The sequence below is a fragment of the Sciurus carolinensis genome, chromosome 7 (assembly GCF_902686445.1).
Source record: "Sciurus carolinensis chromosome 7, mSciCar1.2, whole genome shotgun sequence".
NCBI lineage: Eukaryota > Metazoa > Chordata > Mammalia > Rodentia > Sciuridae > Sciurus > Sciurus carolinensis.
In genome coordinates this window covers 90,777,478-90,796,101 of record NC_062219.1, presented here as the reverse complement: position 1 = coordinate 90,796,101, position 18,624 = coordinate 90,777,478, and the positions used below count along the sequence as shown (strand labels likewise).

The 18,624-nt window shown below is 34.1% G+C and overlaps 1 protein-coding gene across 3 annotated transcripts in view; it reads left to right on the top strand.

Moving 5' to 3' along the window:
* The window catches only part of Adgrb3 (adhesion G protein-coupled receptor B3), a 680,206-nt gene that overhangs the window by 659,560 nt on the left and 2,022 nt on the right, over window positions 1-18,624 (top strand). For all 3 annotated transcript variants that reach the window (XM_047557982.1, XM_047557981.1, XM_047557980.1), the window contains 2 exons: window positions 3,366-3,401; window positions 12,964-13,068. In XM_047557982.1, coding sequence (XP_047413938.1) covers window positions 3,366-3,401; window positions 12,964-13,068 — 141 coding nt within the window. The remainder of the gene's footprint in view (window positions 1-3,365; window positions 3,402-12,963; window positions 13,069-18,624) is intronic.

The window sequence follows — 18,624 nt, the reverse complement described above, 5'->3', positions numbered from 1 at the left end:
AGTTAATCTCATTAGGGTTTAATTCACTGATTAGGTCAAGGCTATATAACCCAATCATTTCTCCTCCAAACCTTCTTACATTGTCTCACATATGAGCTCTTGGGGGATACGTCACATCCAAACCATAACAATCACTTTTCTTAGTTGTTTCTTATTTTTAAATCATATAAACATTATTTCTAACCATTTCCATATCTTATGATATCATTCCACAAAGCTCAGAACACTCGAATAGCAATGTAAATAATTCAGTTACAACAAACTTAAGTGCTTTAAAAGATTTTCGAAAATGCTGCATGTATACCAAGGGTGGAAAAGATCAAAACTGAACAGAAGTGGACATTCTGGTTTTTCCTTACACTACCAATTTCCTAGGGTCTAATACTTCTTTAAGCTAAACTAGATTCTGCAATGAGAGAGTCATAGCTGGGAGTGGAAATGCCTGCTACTGTTCACCATTGTAGCATTTCTCATAAACCATCTCATACTAGAATAATTTTTTAAGTTATTTTACTCAACACAAGTCTATATGAAATATCATATAGAATTTTTTATTCTCCAAAATACTATATACATGTAAAAACTGATCTGTTTGTCCTTACTTTCTGCATAGAAAGCATCTTAGTCCTGTGTCATCAAATGCCATTCTTGTTAAGTTCTAGGAACAATCAGCACAAGACATCTGACTGTAAAATATTGTCCAGTGTCTCTAAGAAAATACGAGATAGTAGGGGAAATGCTGGACTTGCAGCAAGAAGATTTCCCTTAGAACCCCAGCTCATTTTCTTACCACCCAGATGAAGTGGGGAAGTTATTTTAACTCTACTGGCCTCAGTTTTACACATGCATAAAATGCATGACTAACATGCTCAAATGTGAAAGAAAGCACTTTATAAACTATGAAAGGTTGGAACATTCAGTCAGTATTGTAGGGATCTGAATAAAATGACTCAAATTTTTATCTCCTTTGAACTTTAAATATCAGACACACACTCCCACTCTAATTTCTAAGTCCTCATTGCTTTATTTCTCGTCCACTACCATTCCGCCACCTTTAAGCTCTTTTGATTAAAATCTTTTTGCTTCATTTGTTCATCCCTCAGTCTAATCCTTCAAAACTGCCAGTTCTGCTATACCCTCATATTATAATTTAATTTTAATAAAATTAAATAGGAGAGAGAGAAAGCGTACTATTTGTAGGAGTGTATCCATTTTCGTTTCCATATTTCACATTGACGTAGGTGACATCTACACTCAGAATCAGAATCTGTCTCTGATGTTCTTCCAGGTTCCTATCTTTCATTATTGTTCCTGTAACATGGAACCTTTAGCAACATGTATGCCTAAGCATTTTCAGTTCTTAGGCAACATGGCCTTGCATTCAGAAACTAACAGGGCAACATATGGCTCTTGTCACCTTGGCAAGTGAGAAGCCTTCAATGCATGTAGCAGAAGGCCCTCTTATTCTTCTAGCTAATGAACCTTTTTTAAAACAATATTTCACCATTTAATTTTCAAATGGAATGCAAAGCTCATGACTAATGTTTTATAATAATTGCTTAAAACTGAGTGCTTTTATGATTGGATTTTGCTGTATTAAGAAAGAATTTTGCTTAATACATACTTATAAAAATGTCCTGCTGAGTCACAGTGCCAAGAAGGCAAAGCATCCAAGAGTGGCATGGAAACACTGGCATTTAGTCTCACATATTGTAGTAAAGTGTGGTGCAGGATGCTGGAGCCTGACTTTTCTGCAGCACAGTTAGATAACAATAGAGGCAGAGAGTTGGCAAAGAAGGCAGGGTTAAATGCCTACCCACACATTTTCTCCTTCCAGGATGTCGCCAGGGTGATTGTAGGGTATTGTTGGAGACAAGGAGCAAGTGAGATCAACATACTGGGTATATCCATTTAAATAAAGCAATCTCTGTTCAGCTCTCTCCTTGGTAATATCTGAAGGCTATATTCTAATCTTCAGCAGCTTCACCTAAATAAAATCATTTCAGGTCTTTCCCACTGTTGTTTTTTTAAAAACAAAACCTCTTTTGGTATATCACCTTTTTTCTATTGATGCATATTTTAAATGAGTAGGTTACACAGGAAGGTTCTGATTTCATAATGACAATTTTAACTAGCAGCAGAAAATCAGTCACAGTTTTCAATAAGGGACACTCGTGCTTTTCTTTCTCTCCTAATGCTCAACAGTTGCAACAGAGAACAGTCTCCTACCTATCTTGGGTATGATTCCCTGTTAGTGAATTTAAGAGTGTAGGTGTTGAGATGGGAGCAGGGAGAAAAATTAAGCAGAACTTTGTGAAAAGATTTACATGTGTATCAACAGCTTGAATATTACTGGTTTTAAATATTTTAAATTTTTCCTGGGTTTATCCCACTCCTCCAAGAAATAAAAAGCCAAGTTTAAAAAAGAAATGAATGTTAGAAATTTGCTTTATTCTCTAAAAATTTGGAGGCCTTTTTTTTTTTTTTTTTTTTTTTAACATATGGAACAGACATCTCCCTGTGTCTCAATCCTTCTAAGAACACTGTGGCTTCCTGGAGCATATGCTAAAAAATACCTTCCTTTTACTCACATCATGAAAGTCATAGCATCACATGAGATTGCATTAATTTCATTTTAATCATGTTTCCTGATTTTATCAGACCTGCTTACTTACTTAATTTCATTAATGCACATCTATCTCTAACTATATTCAGAGATTATTTAACAGATTTGGGGCCATTCTGCTGCTAGTTATATTTTGCTGGGATGCAGAATATTTTTTTAACTGAATTAAAATAAATACTTTAATTTCTAAGGGCTAGCAATTAGAAGGACTTTCCTCTTGTGAAGAACTATTAGATTCTGAGAAATGTGTGAGTGAAATTTACACAGAGTCTCAGGGCTTAGAGAGCCAGATAGAAGTTGGTGAAAATGGAGTCTGGATATTGATTGGTGAGGGGATCTTGAGATATCCAGATGATTTTTCTGATACAACTTTGAATCTTCTCTGTAAAGTAATTTTGCTGTTTTAACTAAAGTTCTCTTTAAAGATTGAATGTTTGTGTGAATTTTCATGGGAAACATCTCTCCTTAATGAAAATTAGGATTTGGATTAAAAAGTCAAGATGAAATATATTCTATATTATTACACTCTTCAACTTTAAAGGAGATTCAAGGTAAAAATGAAATAATATAGATGGAATATTTTGAAATCATAAAAATCTGAAAATTTTTCTTACGTGAAGGAAATGTGTATGACAAAGAAACAGGATTATTTTTATCAAGAAATAATGACTAATTTTATTGAATGATCAAAGTGTAACTTCATTGGTGTTCTCTCTCTCTTTTTTTAAAACCCTAACAGAGAAGAAAATCACGATATTCAGACCTTGACTTTGAGGTAAGTTTCCAAAAATTATTTTAAAATTTTAATTATTTAATTAAAAATTGATGTATAATTATTTAAACATATTAATTGATGCAGCTATGTATATGTGTTACTAAGTTTAATTAAATAAGTCAAAGTGTTTAATTATAATTCATACTATAGAGATATTGTAGACAAAAACTTTTAAGTTCTTTTTACTTTAAGTATACTAAACTTGAATTTCATTTTTCTGAACAAGCAAGTTATCTATTTTGTAGATGGTAAGTGGTCAGTTTATTATAGAATTTGAATTTGGTCAATTCAGTTTTTTGGGAAATGTGAAGGTTGGTTTCCTGATTTTTATATTTTAGACAGTTTCCTTGATTTTACCTTGGCAGCTAACTGGAGGATCCTATGAGCTTAGGTTGGTTAGCTCAGGCTTCTCTGGAACTCACTTGCTTTGCACTCTGATTACTACTATTTAGGTTCTCTGTGGTACATTCAGATTCATTTTTCCAACAGCAAGTGTCGGTTCAGTGTGCTCCTGTGTTTAGTAAATGTCTTTTCACAGATATAAACAAGATGAAGATTTTCATTTTCCAATTTGCATTGAATTTATATTGATGCTATAATATTGATGCTAGAAGTTACTAAAATCATACCATTTAAGCAGCTTATGCTAAGCACAAAATTAATGATGTTCAAGCATCAAATAAAATGCACTTATGCATCTTGATAATTGGATATGATTCATAGCCTGCTGACATAATTGGATATAATATAAATTTTTCCTGCATATTTGTACCCTTGTGATGCATATATAGAACTCAATACTCTTAACTGATATTTGTAGAATTACAGAAGCTTCCTGGAACATATGAAAACTCCTAATTCAATCATTTTGCTTAGATGAATGTTGTAGCTGTCAATGTAGAAAGTACAAATTGTACAAATATATAATGTATAAACACTTAACCTTTTATTATTTACTACAAGGGTGACAATGGTTTTACCCTAAAGAAGATCCAAGAATAATTGGCTTTTTTCCAGTTATAATTCAGACTATAGAATACAAAGTAATGATAATCTGGCTTCAGTGCTTAAGTAGCAAATTGTACTACTGATGCAGCTCCACTGTAGTGACCTAGCATAGAATATAAAATACCAAGACTGTAAATTCAGATAAAAATTATTCTGCAATCTTTATCTTAAAGAACAGGTATTTTAGGGCTTTTTTGTATTAATTTTTTAGAAAGTCAAAAATAGAGGATCATACTGTGTACATATGTACATATATAAATATATAAAATACATGAATAATATTTATATTATATAAACATATATATTTATGAAAGCAATAAATTGTTATGTTAATTGAAAGGAAAAGGGGTGCAAATTAACCCACTAATCATCAGTGGCAAAATACAGTAAATCTAGGTCTAAAACTAAGCTTCAGAGCAACCAAACAAAGTTATGTAATCACAAGAACTGAAAAGAAATCTAATCATACCGTGTCACTGGGAGCATCAGATAAATTGTTCTTTTTTTTTGTATATTCTCTATGGAAACTGTTAGCAGCTTCCTTAAGCTAATACTTTCTTCCTATGGCCGTATTCCACACATAAAACCACAGTATTAACAAAATATTTGCAAATAATGGAGAAAACATGAAACACAAGAACCCTGACATTTTCTATGACTCTTAAATTCCTAGTTATTGCATAATTACTGTAAGATCAGAACTTGGGGGAAACATGCTGAAGCATTTCTCTTTCTTTGCCAACTACTTAGTGCTACACCTTTTAGTCTCCAGTGCAATTGCAGGTATGTGGCAGATATCTCATAGATTGTGTTCAGAAAAATTATTACATATTTAAATATCAACAACTTTTTAATTAGAGCTTTATGTTTATCTATAGTAGTTGGGTTCATCCTGACATACTCATACAAGCATAGAAATTGATTTCAGTTTTAATAAAATCTACTTGTATTTTGTTGATGACCTTGAGGAAGAGCCTAAGTCCCCCCTCCAAATTTAGGAAGGATTAATTAATGTATGTCAAGACTTCTGACACCCATCCCTTAGCAGGCTTTACCACAGTGAACAACTTAGACATTTTGCCACTGACAGACTCCTGGACTCTTGGAAGCCTGACATACTCCCCAGAACTTATACATAATAATAATCTGACTACAACTCATATCAGTTAAACTTGTATGACTAGTTAATGTTAAACCTGGAAAAAAGTCATTTTGTTTCTCCAATCTCCAGGATAACACAGCACTCCTGGAGGAAACAGAGAAAAATGGATACAGTCATAAAATGGTGAAACGTTGATTCTTTCTTTCTGGGAAGTATTCAGAAATGCTGTAGTGATATTCCTATGTTCTGTGACCAAATGTATTATTGAATATGTATTCCCAGTTCCAAGCAGAGAATAGCAAAAGTTAAAACTAAATTGATGAAAAGCATTTTTTTTGCAATCTTGTTTGCTTTACCAAAAAGCTGTTGAACACTATACCCAAGTTAAAGTACAATTATAGAAAATGGTTAATCATATATGTGGCATGCCAAAGATAGCCATGTGGGACTTCAACAAGCCACATTAAATATAACTCAAGAAGACAGAAGTAGCAAATAGAAATCCTGAGAGGAAAAGACATGGAAGTTAGCCATTGTGTGACATAATCAAGAAACAAGAACCAAGTCAAAGTTCACTTAAGCAGGGGTCAATGGAAAGAAAGAATTCATGTCTACAGTTCAGAAGGAGGAGTTTTTACCTCATTTGCTGCCAAAAACTGTTAAGTCCTCCACTGTGTTTTGTTTTGCTTGGGTTTTGTTATTGTTGTTGTTTGCTTTCTATTTTTAATTTTGTTTTTCAGTAACGAATGCTTTCCTATGATGTGGGCTTTAGGAAGATGAATATGTTAGTAATAGGGAGGATAGATTGTGGTAGGGGAAAAAGAGACAATTGAAATACCAATTAGAAGTGTCAAATTTAGGGAAACAGCAATGAAGTTCCATTTTTTGGAGGTGAGAGGAAGGTAAAGTGATGAAGGGATACTGTAGAGGTAGAATCTGTGGAACTTAGTCTTTAATTGAACATAGGGTAAAAGGGCATGAAAAGATGACTCTGCTTTCTGAGCTTGAGTTCCTTCTAGTACCAGTAAGAGAATCAGGAAAATCAAAGGACATCTAGTTGGGATGAGTTTCACATTAATATGTTTGGATTAAAATATCTAAGATAAAGTAAAGTAAGAAATATAGGCAGGTTATTTAAGTTGCCTTCTTTGTATTGAGACAAAGCTCAGGATATTCCTAGGAATACAATTATAAACAATTATAAACATCTATTCTGAAACGGTAATAGATAACAGTATCTGTTCCATGTTAAAAACAGAGACAGGGTTGGGGATGTGGCTCAGTGGTAGAGCATATGTCTAGTACGCACAAGGCCCCAGGTTCAATCCCCAGTACTAGGGGGAAAAAAAAAATATATATATATATATATATGGAGAGAGAGAAATATATATATATATATATATATATATGGAGAGAGAGAGAGAAATATTTCTTGCCTATCTTCTCTTAAAACACAGACAACCCTTGTCACATTCTTCCCCGGGAATCGTGCAGCCTTTTAAAACATTTTAGGATATTGCTCTGAAGTTTCTGACAAGCCCTATCATTAACTATATCCTAGCTTCTCAAACTGGGAGCAGTGATGATAAGCAGAGGAGAAAAGAAGACACAGGATAATCTTGGTCCATATCCATAGAGGCTTGAAAAAGTACTGAAAAAGAAACACACACACACACACACACACACACACACCACACACACACACACACACACACACACACTCACTCACTCACTCACTCACTGGAGGGGAAGAAAGGGAGAGAAAAAGAATTAGGGGAACACTACAAACAGATAAACTACATCAAAGGTAAACTTGTATTAATTTCTAAATATAAAGTATAAGATTTCAAAAAATGCTTCTGCACAGAAGGCCCCTTTCTGTTGTCCCTGATCCCTATCAGTAGTTACCTTCCAATTAAGCAATCAGGCACTTTTAGAAGACCCTTTTGGAGACCAAAATTTTTGAGCAGTTTGGACCTAGACTATATCCAGCTTTTCTATATTACTAAACATAGATCCTATAGTGTCAGGCATTGCTCATGGTTTCGTCTTGTGGGCACACTGGGACTCTGGCTAAGAAAAGGTACATAAATTGTCTCCCTCTCACAATAGAGCTTTAAGGGTTAGGCTTAATTCCTTAATTCCTTCAATGTATTTCTTTCTTACGTATGAATTTGACATTCATCTAAGACCAGTATTCAAAAGCTCACTTGGAGAGAGAGTTTATATACAAAACAATAAAGAAAAACAACCACAGATTTATCCTAATGGATATGGACAGTGGCATTGTAGATGTATACAATTCTAAAGCTGGAAAAGTGATCCAGGTAAACTGGTTTCTAATTCCTATAAGCACATGATTTCTTGCCTCACACTCTAAAGTTTATAGCTGATTCTCCACCATTCTCTAATGATTTCCCTGGATATTTCAGAGTTCCATATACAGTAATAACTCTTTTATCTAAAATTCAGACTTCAATTCAACTCTATGATTCACTTCTGAATTTAAATGTGAAAACCTCTAACCAGTTTCTTCTAAGCCCACCTACAGATCTTTTATTAACCACTTGTATGGAACATTATGGACTCAGAATGAGAAGAAAGGGCTCCTGTTTGGAGTCATTAAAATGAACCCTCCTTCCATTGGGAAGACCTTTGGTAGAAACAGAGAAGACAAAATTTATAATAGCCTTACATGTTGCAGGCAATTTTCTTGCCTGTATACCTATGCTGTCCCATTCATTTAATTTACTAGGTGCATATTGATCAAGCATTTGCTGAATACCAGACACTATGCTAGGAATCAGGGATACAAAGATGGATGTCATTGCCCAAGATGTGTTCAGAGACAAGATAGGAGGATCAGCCCTGAGAAGTACAGAATTGCAGTATTATGAGATAATTGGGTACTTTCAATATCTATAGAATTTGTGGGTTCACTACAGAGGGTACCTATCCTACCCTAGATCATTTTCCATCTGAACAGGGCATAATCACAAACCTGAATAGCCTAAAAGAAGATGCTTTCTGAATCTATGAGATACATATAAGATTGCAACATGCAAAGGGAATTGAGTTGGGATTCAGAAAGAATTTCAGCTCTCTCACCACTTGGTTGAGCTTGGGAACCTTAGCCTTCTTGAGGTTCAGTTTTCCAATCAGTACAGTGGATATAATGACTCCAACCTCCCAGGGTATTGTGATTAAGAAAGATAATCTTGGCTGCCATTTCTTAAGTGTCTCTTATCTGTATAGTTCAGTTGTAAGTGCTTTGTAGCCTTGTTTGAATCTTCAAAACAACCCTGAAAGGCAAGTCTAATTATTTAACTGGGGCTAAAAACTTTGGATTTCATGTTGCAGGACACACAACTTGAAGTGATGGAACTGAGATCTCAACATAAATTTGTTCACATCCAGATTTAGCACGGTTCAGGTACTTAAAGGGTCTAAGAGAGTTTTTAGGATACAGTATATGCTCAGGGCATTTAGACTGCTTTGCATCCTTGTTTTTCTCAAGTATCTGAAATATGAATGTGCTTCATAACTTCCCACTTTTTCTCTAATATCAACAATTAAAGGGTTATAAACACTACTTCTCTTGAGTTCCAAAAATAAATTGAAAAAACAAAGTCCTATAAAATAAGCTGCTTAAGAGAGCACATTTCTTTGTAGTAAGGTTGATGGTCCTCTTGGGATAGAGGTTCATACATGGCTTCAAACAAATTGTTGAGTGCTATTAATTTGAAAGGAACATTACCATACATATATCTTTATTACAAAATATTTATTACCAAAGTATTTCATGGGCATTAAAACAAAAGAAACCTGAATAGATACTGACAATCAGAATTTATCTTTGTATATTTAAATAGAATAGACATGTTAAATTTTAACATTATTACATGACTTTAGAAAACAGTTCTAAATTGGGTTTTTCATAGAAGTTGATTTCTTTGGGAAACAGGATATTTGAGTCACACAAACAAAAAGAAAAGTAGTAAACAGATAAACCCTAAGGTAAGTAAAATGCAAATACAGTCATGGAAATATACCAATAAATTTATAAGCATGAAATTCTAATTAGGTAAAGACCATCAAAGGCATGAGTGTTACAAGTAAAAATTTATAGGAGTAAATAAATAAGAGGTAAATTTTACTACTTGTGAAAACTAAAACCATAGCTTAATTTTAATCCCAGAAAGTTGCTGAGTTAGAAACTGTACAATGTTAACTGCAAAGGTGGTGTTTTTATCAATGGCATCTTCCACATTACAAAGGCTGGAAGACTTGAGTCAAAGAACAAGTAGGAATTGTGCATGGAAAATTAAACTGAGCTCATGTCAGAGATGTGAGCTGTCAATGGCTGTACTAATTTGATACTTCGGCCAGCATGCCAGGTCATCATTGCTATGGTGATTTCTGGCAGAATTAAGATTGCAATATCAAATTAGAATGATTATCTGGCATGAGAATATATTTGTAATTAACATTTCCAAGTAGGAATGGTCCCATATTTCCACATCCCAATTTTTCATTTCCTTCCATATTCATTTCAGGGTTCTTGAGCTTTATTATCAGAATATTTTTTTGAAACTAAGTGAAATATTTCAAAGCACATTTTGGTTATATAATATTGGTAACCACCATAACTTTATATTTTCCTTGTGTAATTTTAGTATGTCCTAGCAATCTAATGCCTCAAAATAAAATCCTTTCAGTTCAGAATCAAATATTGCTCATTCAATCAGGATATGATCATAAAATCTCCAATTAATGTACTTCATTTTTAATGGGACATATTTGACCTTTGCCTTGCTTCTTAACCATGCTTCACATAATAGAGGCACTTGATTCCAAGAAACATGAAGAGTTTTGTCTAACAGAGAACTCTGTTGGAAAGATATGGAATAATTCAACTCTTGCTTAGGGAACAGTAGGGAATTTGATTGACATTTACAGCAACATGATAAGACAGTTCCCAAAACAAAGTCAGGATGCTCTCATATGCTGAAGGATAAATGGAGACTGTACAGAAGAAAATTATCAGATGCCTATCTCAAAATGAGGGTGCTGTGTCTTTGGTATCAGATCTCAGAAGAAAATGAATTTCTTGTCTTTGAAAAGTAAAGATCTCATTGAGGAGAGGAAATTCAGGCATAGGATTGAAAATTGAACTAGAATTCCTCTGAATTCAATAAAATGGAAAATATGCAAACAAGATCAAGGGAATAACTAATTTGAGGATTTTCAATTTAAATATGCTTTATTTGCATTCATCTTAACCTATTCCTCTATAACTTACTCTCGTAGTATCACCATAGTTTCTTTAACATGGTTATGTCTATTTTTTAATTATTATGCAATTAATGCTTATTTCCTCCATTCAACTACAACTACTAGCTACCAAAGGATGGTAACTCAATCATATGTTTTTCATTATTATTAACCTAGCATCTAACATAATATGTTGTGCTTGTAAACGTACATATTAAACAACAGGATGAGATATGCCTAGAGAAATGTCAGTGGTATGATGTCACTCATACTGCACTGTAGAAGAAAATAAGCATGTTGTAAGATTCATTACTATGAAAATGAGATTCTTTAGAGACAGAGCCAGTATTATAACAGTGTTTTTTTTTTGTTTGTTTGTTTAGTTTAGTTTTGTTGTTTGTTTTTTGTAAAGTATTTCTTGTGAAACAAATCCACATTTTAATAAATAAGTGTCTTAGGACCTGGTACCACATGGAAGTACTTGTCTCCCCAAGTACAGAATGTACTGAATTACATTTGCCAGCTACATGGTCCTCAAAATCCCTCCACTGAGTTGCTTATGTAAATCCTCCCTCTCATAAATCTTCATCAGCCATCACTAGTCAAATTGTGTTTGCCTGGTGTTTTTCTCTATAAATCCTGCAAATCTGTTTCATGTACTCTCCTCAAAACTGATGGGAAGTTAATCACTCTGTAATTGCTTGCTATGTATCATGTTTTCATCATGAGTAATGTTGCCATGTTCTCATCCTTAACCATCTGATTCAACAGCCAACTCTTAGCACTAAAAGGAGCAAAGATGGAAATTGATTATTGTAGGACATAAAATAGCAGAATTCCCTCTCATAAAAATAGGCTAGTGAAAATAGAAGAAATTAGCCTACAGTGAATGACCTAGATACATATTCATTAAATATAGAAAATTAAAGTTTGCATTGGAGAGAATAGGCTTTTGTAATATATTAAAGATTGAATATGCCTTTCTCTATGCCTTTTTGTCCCCTCAAGGAAGTAAAATGTCTTTTTGGAAGAAAATTAAGCATTACAGATCTTCCCCAAAGATGTATTTCTTTTTCAAAACAAATTCTTATTTTGAAAATATTGTCTAATTAAAACAATGGACCAAATGTTCATATCATAGTTTATGTATGGATATAATATACCTGTGCAAACCACATGAGCAAATGGTGAATTATGATGCATATGCTTTAAAAATCTTTAAAATCTTATACAAACATGAAGGCATAATCTTGGAGACTCACCAAGTTTGGTTTATAACTTAAAATCAAAATTGAGGAAGTTATTCTCTTTTTTCAAATAACACTTGTGATTAGAGGAAATTTATTATCTAACTTTTCCTTGTTAGTGCTCTTTTAAATGCTCTGTAATAGAAAAAGATTCAGCCCATGATACTTACCCCAAGGTAATTTTTATTTATGACTCCATTTTCAAGTTATAATGAAGTTAACAGAACCAGAGATGGAAGATGTCGATATATTTGTGATTTTAGAAGTTCATCAACCACATAATTTATGCTCTGAGCCTTAATTGTGAAGATTCTGTGCCATCTCATATACAAATAGATGAAACCTATGGGTCAGATTTTCCTTCTGCAAAGCTCAATCATTATTCACATGGAAAGTGCAAGGTTTTAGATCCTACATATATTTCAGACACTTTAGTGCTTTGAGTCAACCTTAATAGCAGGGCCTGGGATTTTGCTCCCCCTTTAGTACAACCAGCTAGAATTTTAGTGTTTATAAAAATAAAACATAAAAAAGTAATATTTCCCATGACAAACATCAGTGACTCAGGTGCTTTACAAGTCCAAAATTTTAAACATCTTTTAAATATTGTAGCAATTTTTGTGAAACAGATTTAACTTTCGAGTGATGAAAATCTTACATAGGCATGACTGTTACATTTTTAATGCACCCACAAGAAAAAACTATTTTGGATAATCTTGTAAATAGAAGAAAAAGCCATTTCTTTCTTTTCAAGAAATACTGGATATGAGATAAGGATTTGGTAGAAGTCATTTGCATTTGTGGCATCCTTTGTGATTCCTGGTTCCCACTGAATTTAATTTCCCTATTATTCAAACAAAATTATTATATCTCTTTTTTTAAAATATTTAAATCAAATTGGGAATAAGAGCCATCCTGTTTTCTTTTGCAGAAGGTCATGCATACAAGGAAGAGGCACATGGAACTGTTTCAGGAGCTGAATCAGAAATTTCAAACTTTGGACAGATTTCGGGATATACCAAATACAAGCAGTCTGGTGAGTACACTCTGGTGCCATGTTGGTGGACACAGGCTACCAGTAGGCTCCTGGTCCTGCCGGGCACCTATCCTGCTGGGCACACAAGAGTAGTGCATGTAGAACAATGATAAGACACCAAAATGTACTTTGGAAAGGACACTAAGAGACAAATTAGGAATGGCAGAATATTAGTTATATATAAAAAATGTGCTGTGTTTATCAGAGTTCAGGTAATTCATTTCATTAAAACTTAGCCAAACAACTAATTTTTTCCATTTTCATTTGAATGTCTGTGATTTTAAGGGCCTAAAATGTGATAATCTCATAAATATGAATCGTTACCTAAAACCAGAGTGACAGGTTTTTATCTTCAGGAGATCCACTTGTTGTGTGGTATAAGTTTTGGAGACACATTAGCATCAGGGATTTTGGTTATTGATTTTAACCATTCTCTTCTCATTTATTCACACTATTACAATCTCAACATAGGACTTCATCAAATAAAACAGCATTGTTCAATTACTATGTGCATGGCTTTATAGAAGGTTTCATAATTATTTTTAAGAGTGCTGGACCAGGACTCTAGAAATCAGAAAACAAGTTGAAAGTACAACCACTATCTGAGCAAGTCTCAAAACTCAAGTTTCTAAACCTCAACCTCCTATTCCTAAGTGGAGGATGGAAAACATTAATGGTACATACTCCTTCAATCCTCACAAAGTTTTCAAAAACAGGCTGCACAAGCCTATTTATTATAATTGAGGAAACAGGCTCAGCTCTGAAAGTGAGACTTGGATTGCCATCACACACCAACTCCATAGTTGGTGATCTCTGCCCATTCTTTGCAGTTCTAAACTTGGACAGTTTTCCTTCTCTTCTCCCCATCTTTCTCTGTCCTTCTCCCTCTATCATGCACATATCTGAGACAATATAGATAATATACTATCCATAGTATAGCCAAATATATATAGTTCTAAAGTACATGGTGTCTGATTACTTTCTTAATCTAGTGATTCTTCCTTTCATATATTATGAGTCATAACTTTAGCATCCTGATTAGTGAATTATCTTGTGAAAAGATGAATAGTAAAAAACCACGTACGCTTATGTTTTGTTTTTATTCCTCTCAGTACTAGTACAATGCTGCTCATAGTATGTTATCAGGAAATGGTTGCTATGGATTTATTGCATAGCTATGATAGCTCAATCTGTGCTTGTTAAATGAAGGTCATAAAAAAAATACCATACACTTTAACTCTTATTGGTCTCTAAATAGTCCATGCATATACCAATCAATATATTTTCCTCCGTAAAGCAGAAAATGCATTGTTGCATTATTTGTTATCACCAACACAATGCTAGGCATATAGAAGACACTTCATAAGTAATGAGGGGTCTTTTCTCATCTTCTCCTCCCTATATTAAGCCATCAATTTTTAGCTTGCAGGCAAGTGAGAATCACTCCATTGAGATTAGACCTCAACACATTAGCTACTCATTTTGAAATACTGAAAGCTAACATTGAAACAAACTGAAGAAACTTCATTTGTTTTGTTGGGGAAAAAAAATGGGGAGGGTTATGTTTACAAATCTGAAAGTCTTATGCAACAAATACAGCTGGCTGACTGCTATAATATGATTGTAATTTCCCCTTGTTGTACTGTCTGGTTATTAAATCATTAATGGCACAAATATCTGTATCTCAGTGTCCTGACAACCAAAATAGTCTACTAATTACACCACATCTCTGCAGCAGCATGCCTTTTCTAAAAGAAATTTATAAATATTTACCATTTGGGAGGTTAGGAGCAGGGAGGATAGAGTTGTCATTGCTGCTTGACTACTATTCCAAATATCTGAGAACAGAAAAGAAGGAGTTCCTTATTCAGTTTTGATTAATAATGAACATGTGAGTTTGTTATCTTTACCTCAGTCACATAATTCATACTGGCACATTGCTAATGGAAAATTGCATCACTGAGTGGAGAAAAACATTTTAAAAAATCTCAACGTGTTTTTCCTTTTTGGGGAGGAGAGGGCTGCTAATTCACAACACCTGCCTACCACTACAAATGATGGTAATTATGTGGAATAATAGAATTTGGGGAATCAAAAGGAAACCAAAATACCATTTAGTCCATTTTCTTGCTTCTAGGCAGGAAAATATTTAAATCACACTACAAAAGATAGGTACTGTTCAATGAGATGAAACTCTTTTATCTTGAGTGCATCTCAGGAACCATTCACTGTCAAGATTTTGTCTCCCCAAGTAACTTCTCCTAATTTTTTCTCTTATAAAATATACATACTTTCTTAATGTTGTCCTCAAATATTGGTGGGTTGAAAGATGAAAGGAATGCAAGAAAGAGGGAAAGGAAGGAAGAATAAAGAAGGAGTAAACTGAAAAGGACCAGTGGAGGTAGGGAGGGACTCACCACGAGTGAGCAGCTCACGTGCTTCTATATGGATGAATCATGTGGAATGCTGGCAGTCCTGCCATATTTGGGGTGGTTTTGAATTCTCATATTCATCTAACACTATTTTTATGGATGCATCCTAATACAATAGCATTTTTTTGTTTCTCGTTTGTTTTTTTTATTTATCTTTTAATTTTTTACGCACTGCATTTTGATTCATTGTACACAAAGGGGTACATCATTTTGTTTCTATGGTTGTACACAATGTAGATTCATACCATTTGTGCAATCATACATGTACATAGGGTAATGATGTCTGTCTCATTCCACCATTTTTCATACCCTCCTCCCTCTCATTTCCTTCTACATAATCTAAAGTTCCCCCATTCTTCTCTCACTCCCAACCCCCCCACCCCCATTATATATCATTCTCCACTTATGAGGGAAAACATTTGGCCTTTGGTGTTTTGGGACTGGCTTATTTCACTTAGCATGATATTCTTCAGTTCCATCCATTTATTTGCAAATGCCAGTTATCCCACTCCTCAGTTTATACCCAACGAACTTAAAATCAGCGTACTACAGAAACACAGTCACATCAATGTTTATAGCAGCTCAGTTCACAATACCTAGATTGTGGAACCAACCTAGATGCCCTTCAACAGATGAATGGATAAAGAAACTGTGGTATATATACACAATGAAATATTATTCAGCCACAAAGAAGAATAATATTATGGCATTTACAATAGCATTTTTGAAAGTTTCTTGCATGTTGACTTATACAACATGAATTTATAATTATTAGCCTTTGAACACACATAACAGTTTAACACATCTCCTCCATTCTGTAACTGAGCTCAAAACAAACAAACAGACAACAAAAAACAGCAGCATGTATTCAGGAACTTATACTAACTGCCTGGATTTTTCCATCACTGGATTCCACATCCATTGAGGCCTTTCCTGGCCTTGGCAACCCTCCGTGCCAAATGCAATGATCCCTGTGGGCTGTTTCACAGTTTATCATTCAGTTGGACCACTGGGAATGTTACCCTTCTTCATATAAAAGTCTTTAGGCTGCCCTTGTGTCACACCCAACATGCAAAAAGATGACTAGTTTGTAGGCACCATCCTCTGACCACCAGCTCCTCACCACTCCCTGCTGGTCCTCTTCCCATCCTGGCTGCAGGGTGTGGTAGCTCTTCACCACTAAAGGATGGGTCTTCTGCCTAAAGGGCATCCAATAGTTATAAAAGATGATAAGAACCATAGATCAGCTGGAAGTGCATTGGTATGCCAAAGAAGATGACCAAGAAAACCAACCTTAAATCTTAATTTCTTGCACGCTGATAGTCCTCTCAGAAATTCATTAGATCTTGTACTGACAATAACTCTTTGAAATAGAATCTAGATATTCTGACAGAACTTAAAATTACCCATGTTAGTTCATGCATCCCTGGAGCTTGATCTTTAAAAATATAAAAAAAGGGAACAACATGGGTTCCAAACATAATGGAGCCCTTGTTTTCCAAGTAAATGAACTAGCACTTTCCAAAACTTGAAATGATTTCTGGGTTCAACTAATTGAACCTTCTGTCAAACTAAACAATCCCAGAAAACCACTTAAAACAGCTCTCATCTAAGGTGGGTAGGTCCACTCTATGGACTTGATTCAGTAGAATCCATATCGATAAACCTTTCAGTTGATGATTGATGATTCAGCTCACATGTTGCCCCCAAACTTTCAATGACTTCCTATTGTTTACAAAATAAATTCCAAATTGAGTAGCCTGGAAGTCAAAATCCCTTATGAACTGTCTTCCTGTTCACTGACTGCCTGTTTTTTTCTCTCTTCTTCTATTACTCACACCAACTAAAGTAAATAGGCCACTGTTTCATGGTTTTCTCTTCCTCACACACTGAATTTTTACTTACTAGTACACTTGTACAGCCACAAGATCTCCAACCATACACAGAAGGGCTTCATGGTAAAGCCCTTCTACGCCAGCGCAAAGGTCACTTTCCTCAGGAAGGATTATGCACTTACCATAACAGGAAGCCCTTTCTATACCCTCCTTTGGAATCACAGAGTACTTTTTCTAGAATATAGATTACTAAATAGTGAGATTACTAAATAGTGAGAATTTAAATTCTCCAGACATTATTCTATGTGCTATCACTTCTTAACAAATTTTTGCATACCCACAAAGTAGGTTTTGATCCAAACATTTTGCCAACTCTTTAGTCCACAATACAAAGCCTATCTGTGTTTGTAGATATTCAAGTGAAGGTTCAGAAAAGCTGATTCAATTGTTTAAAGCTAATTTATTTGAAATAGAGGGACCGGAACTTGGATTTGTATATATCAGACACTAAATTTTGAATTCCCTAGTGGACCTTGATGCTTTTACATACTTGATTTATCACTTTATTCTCCCTAGTGCCTCATATGATACCTACACAGAGCAACTAATAAGTAAATTTTAGATGAAGGGAAACAGAGAGAGAAAGAAGAAAGGAAAGATAGGGAGAGCTACAAATCCATAAGACTTTAAGATATTAAACTAAAGCATATATTCTAAAAGTTAACTTTTTATTAGGTCTTTATTATTAGATATTTCTTCTTTGCGCTCCATAGAAGTAAGAATAAGTCTTGAAAACATCTAATGTATTAAGGAATTTGGTGATTTAATATCTATTTCTGTAGACTATTTCTGTAGACTGTCTCTCTTATGCATAGTTGAGATATTTAATATGCCAAGTAGAACCCAGATAGTAATTCAAGAACCTATTTTATGTTTCATTTGGTAATCAATTATAATAAGCTGAAGATCAGATTTTGTGAGAGGGATGGACTCATGCAACAACTGATATTTTCATTAGACATAATATTCTGTAGTGAAAAATAAGAATACAATTGGAATGGTAGATTTTTTAAAACCATTTTAGTAATCTTGAAGAATAGAAATCAAGAGCTAATATAAGTTAAAATGTAGTGTTTTTTAAGAAAAAAAAATCCCTTTAGAACTTGATATGTTTTGTTAAAGAGTAAAAGTAGAAAAATTATTTAGTGAAGTAGAGTTAAATTGTCTGTCATGAATAATGAATTGATTTTAGTGAATCTCTGTGTTGAATTAAAAGCTGGACTAATATA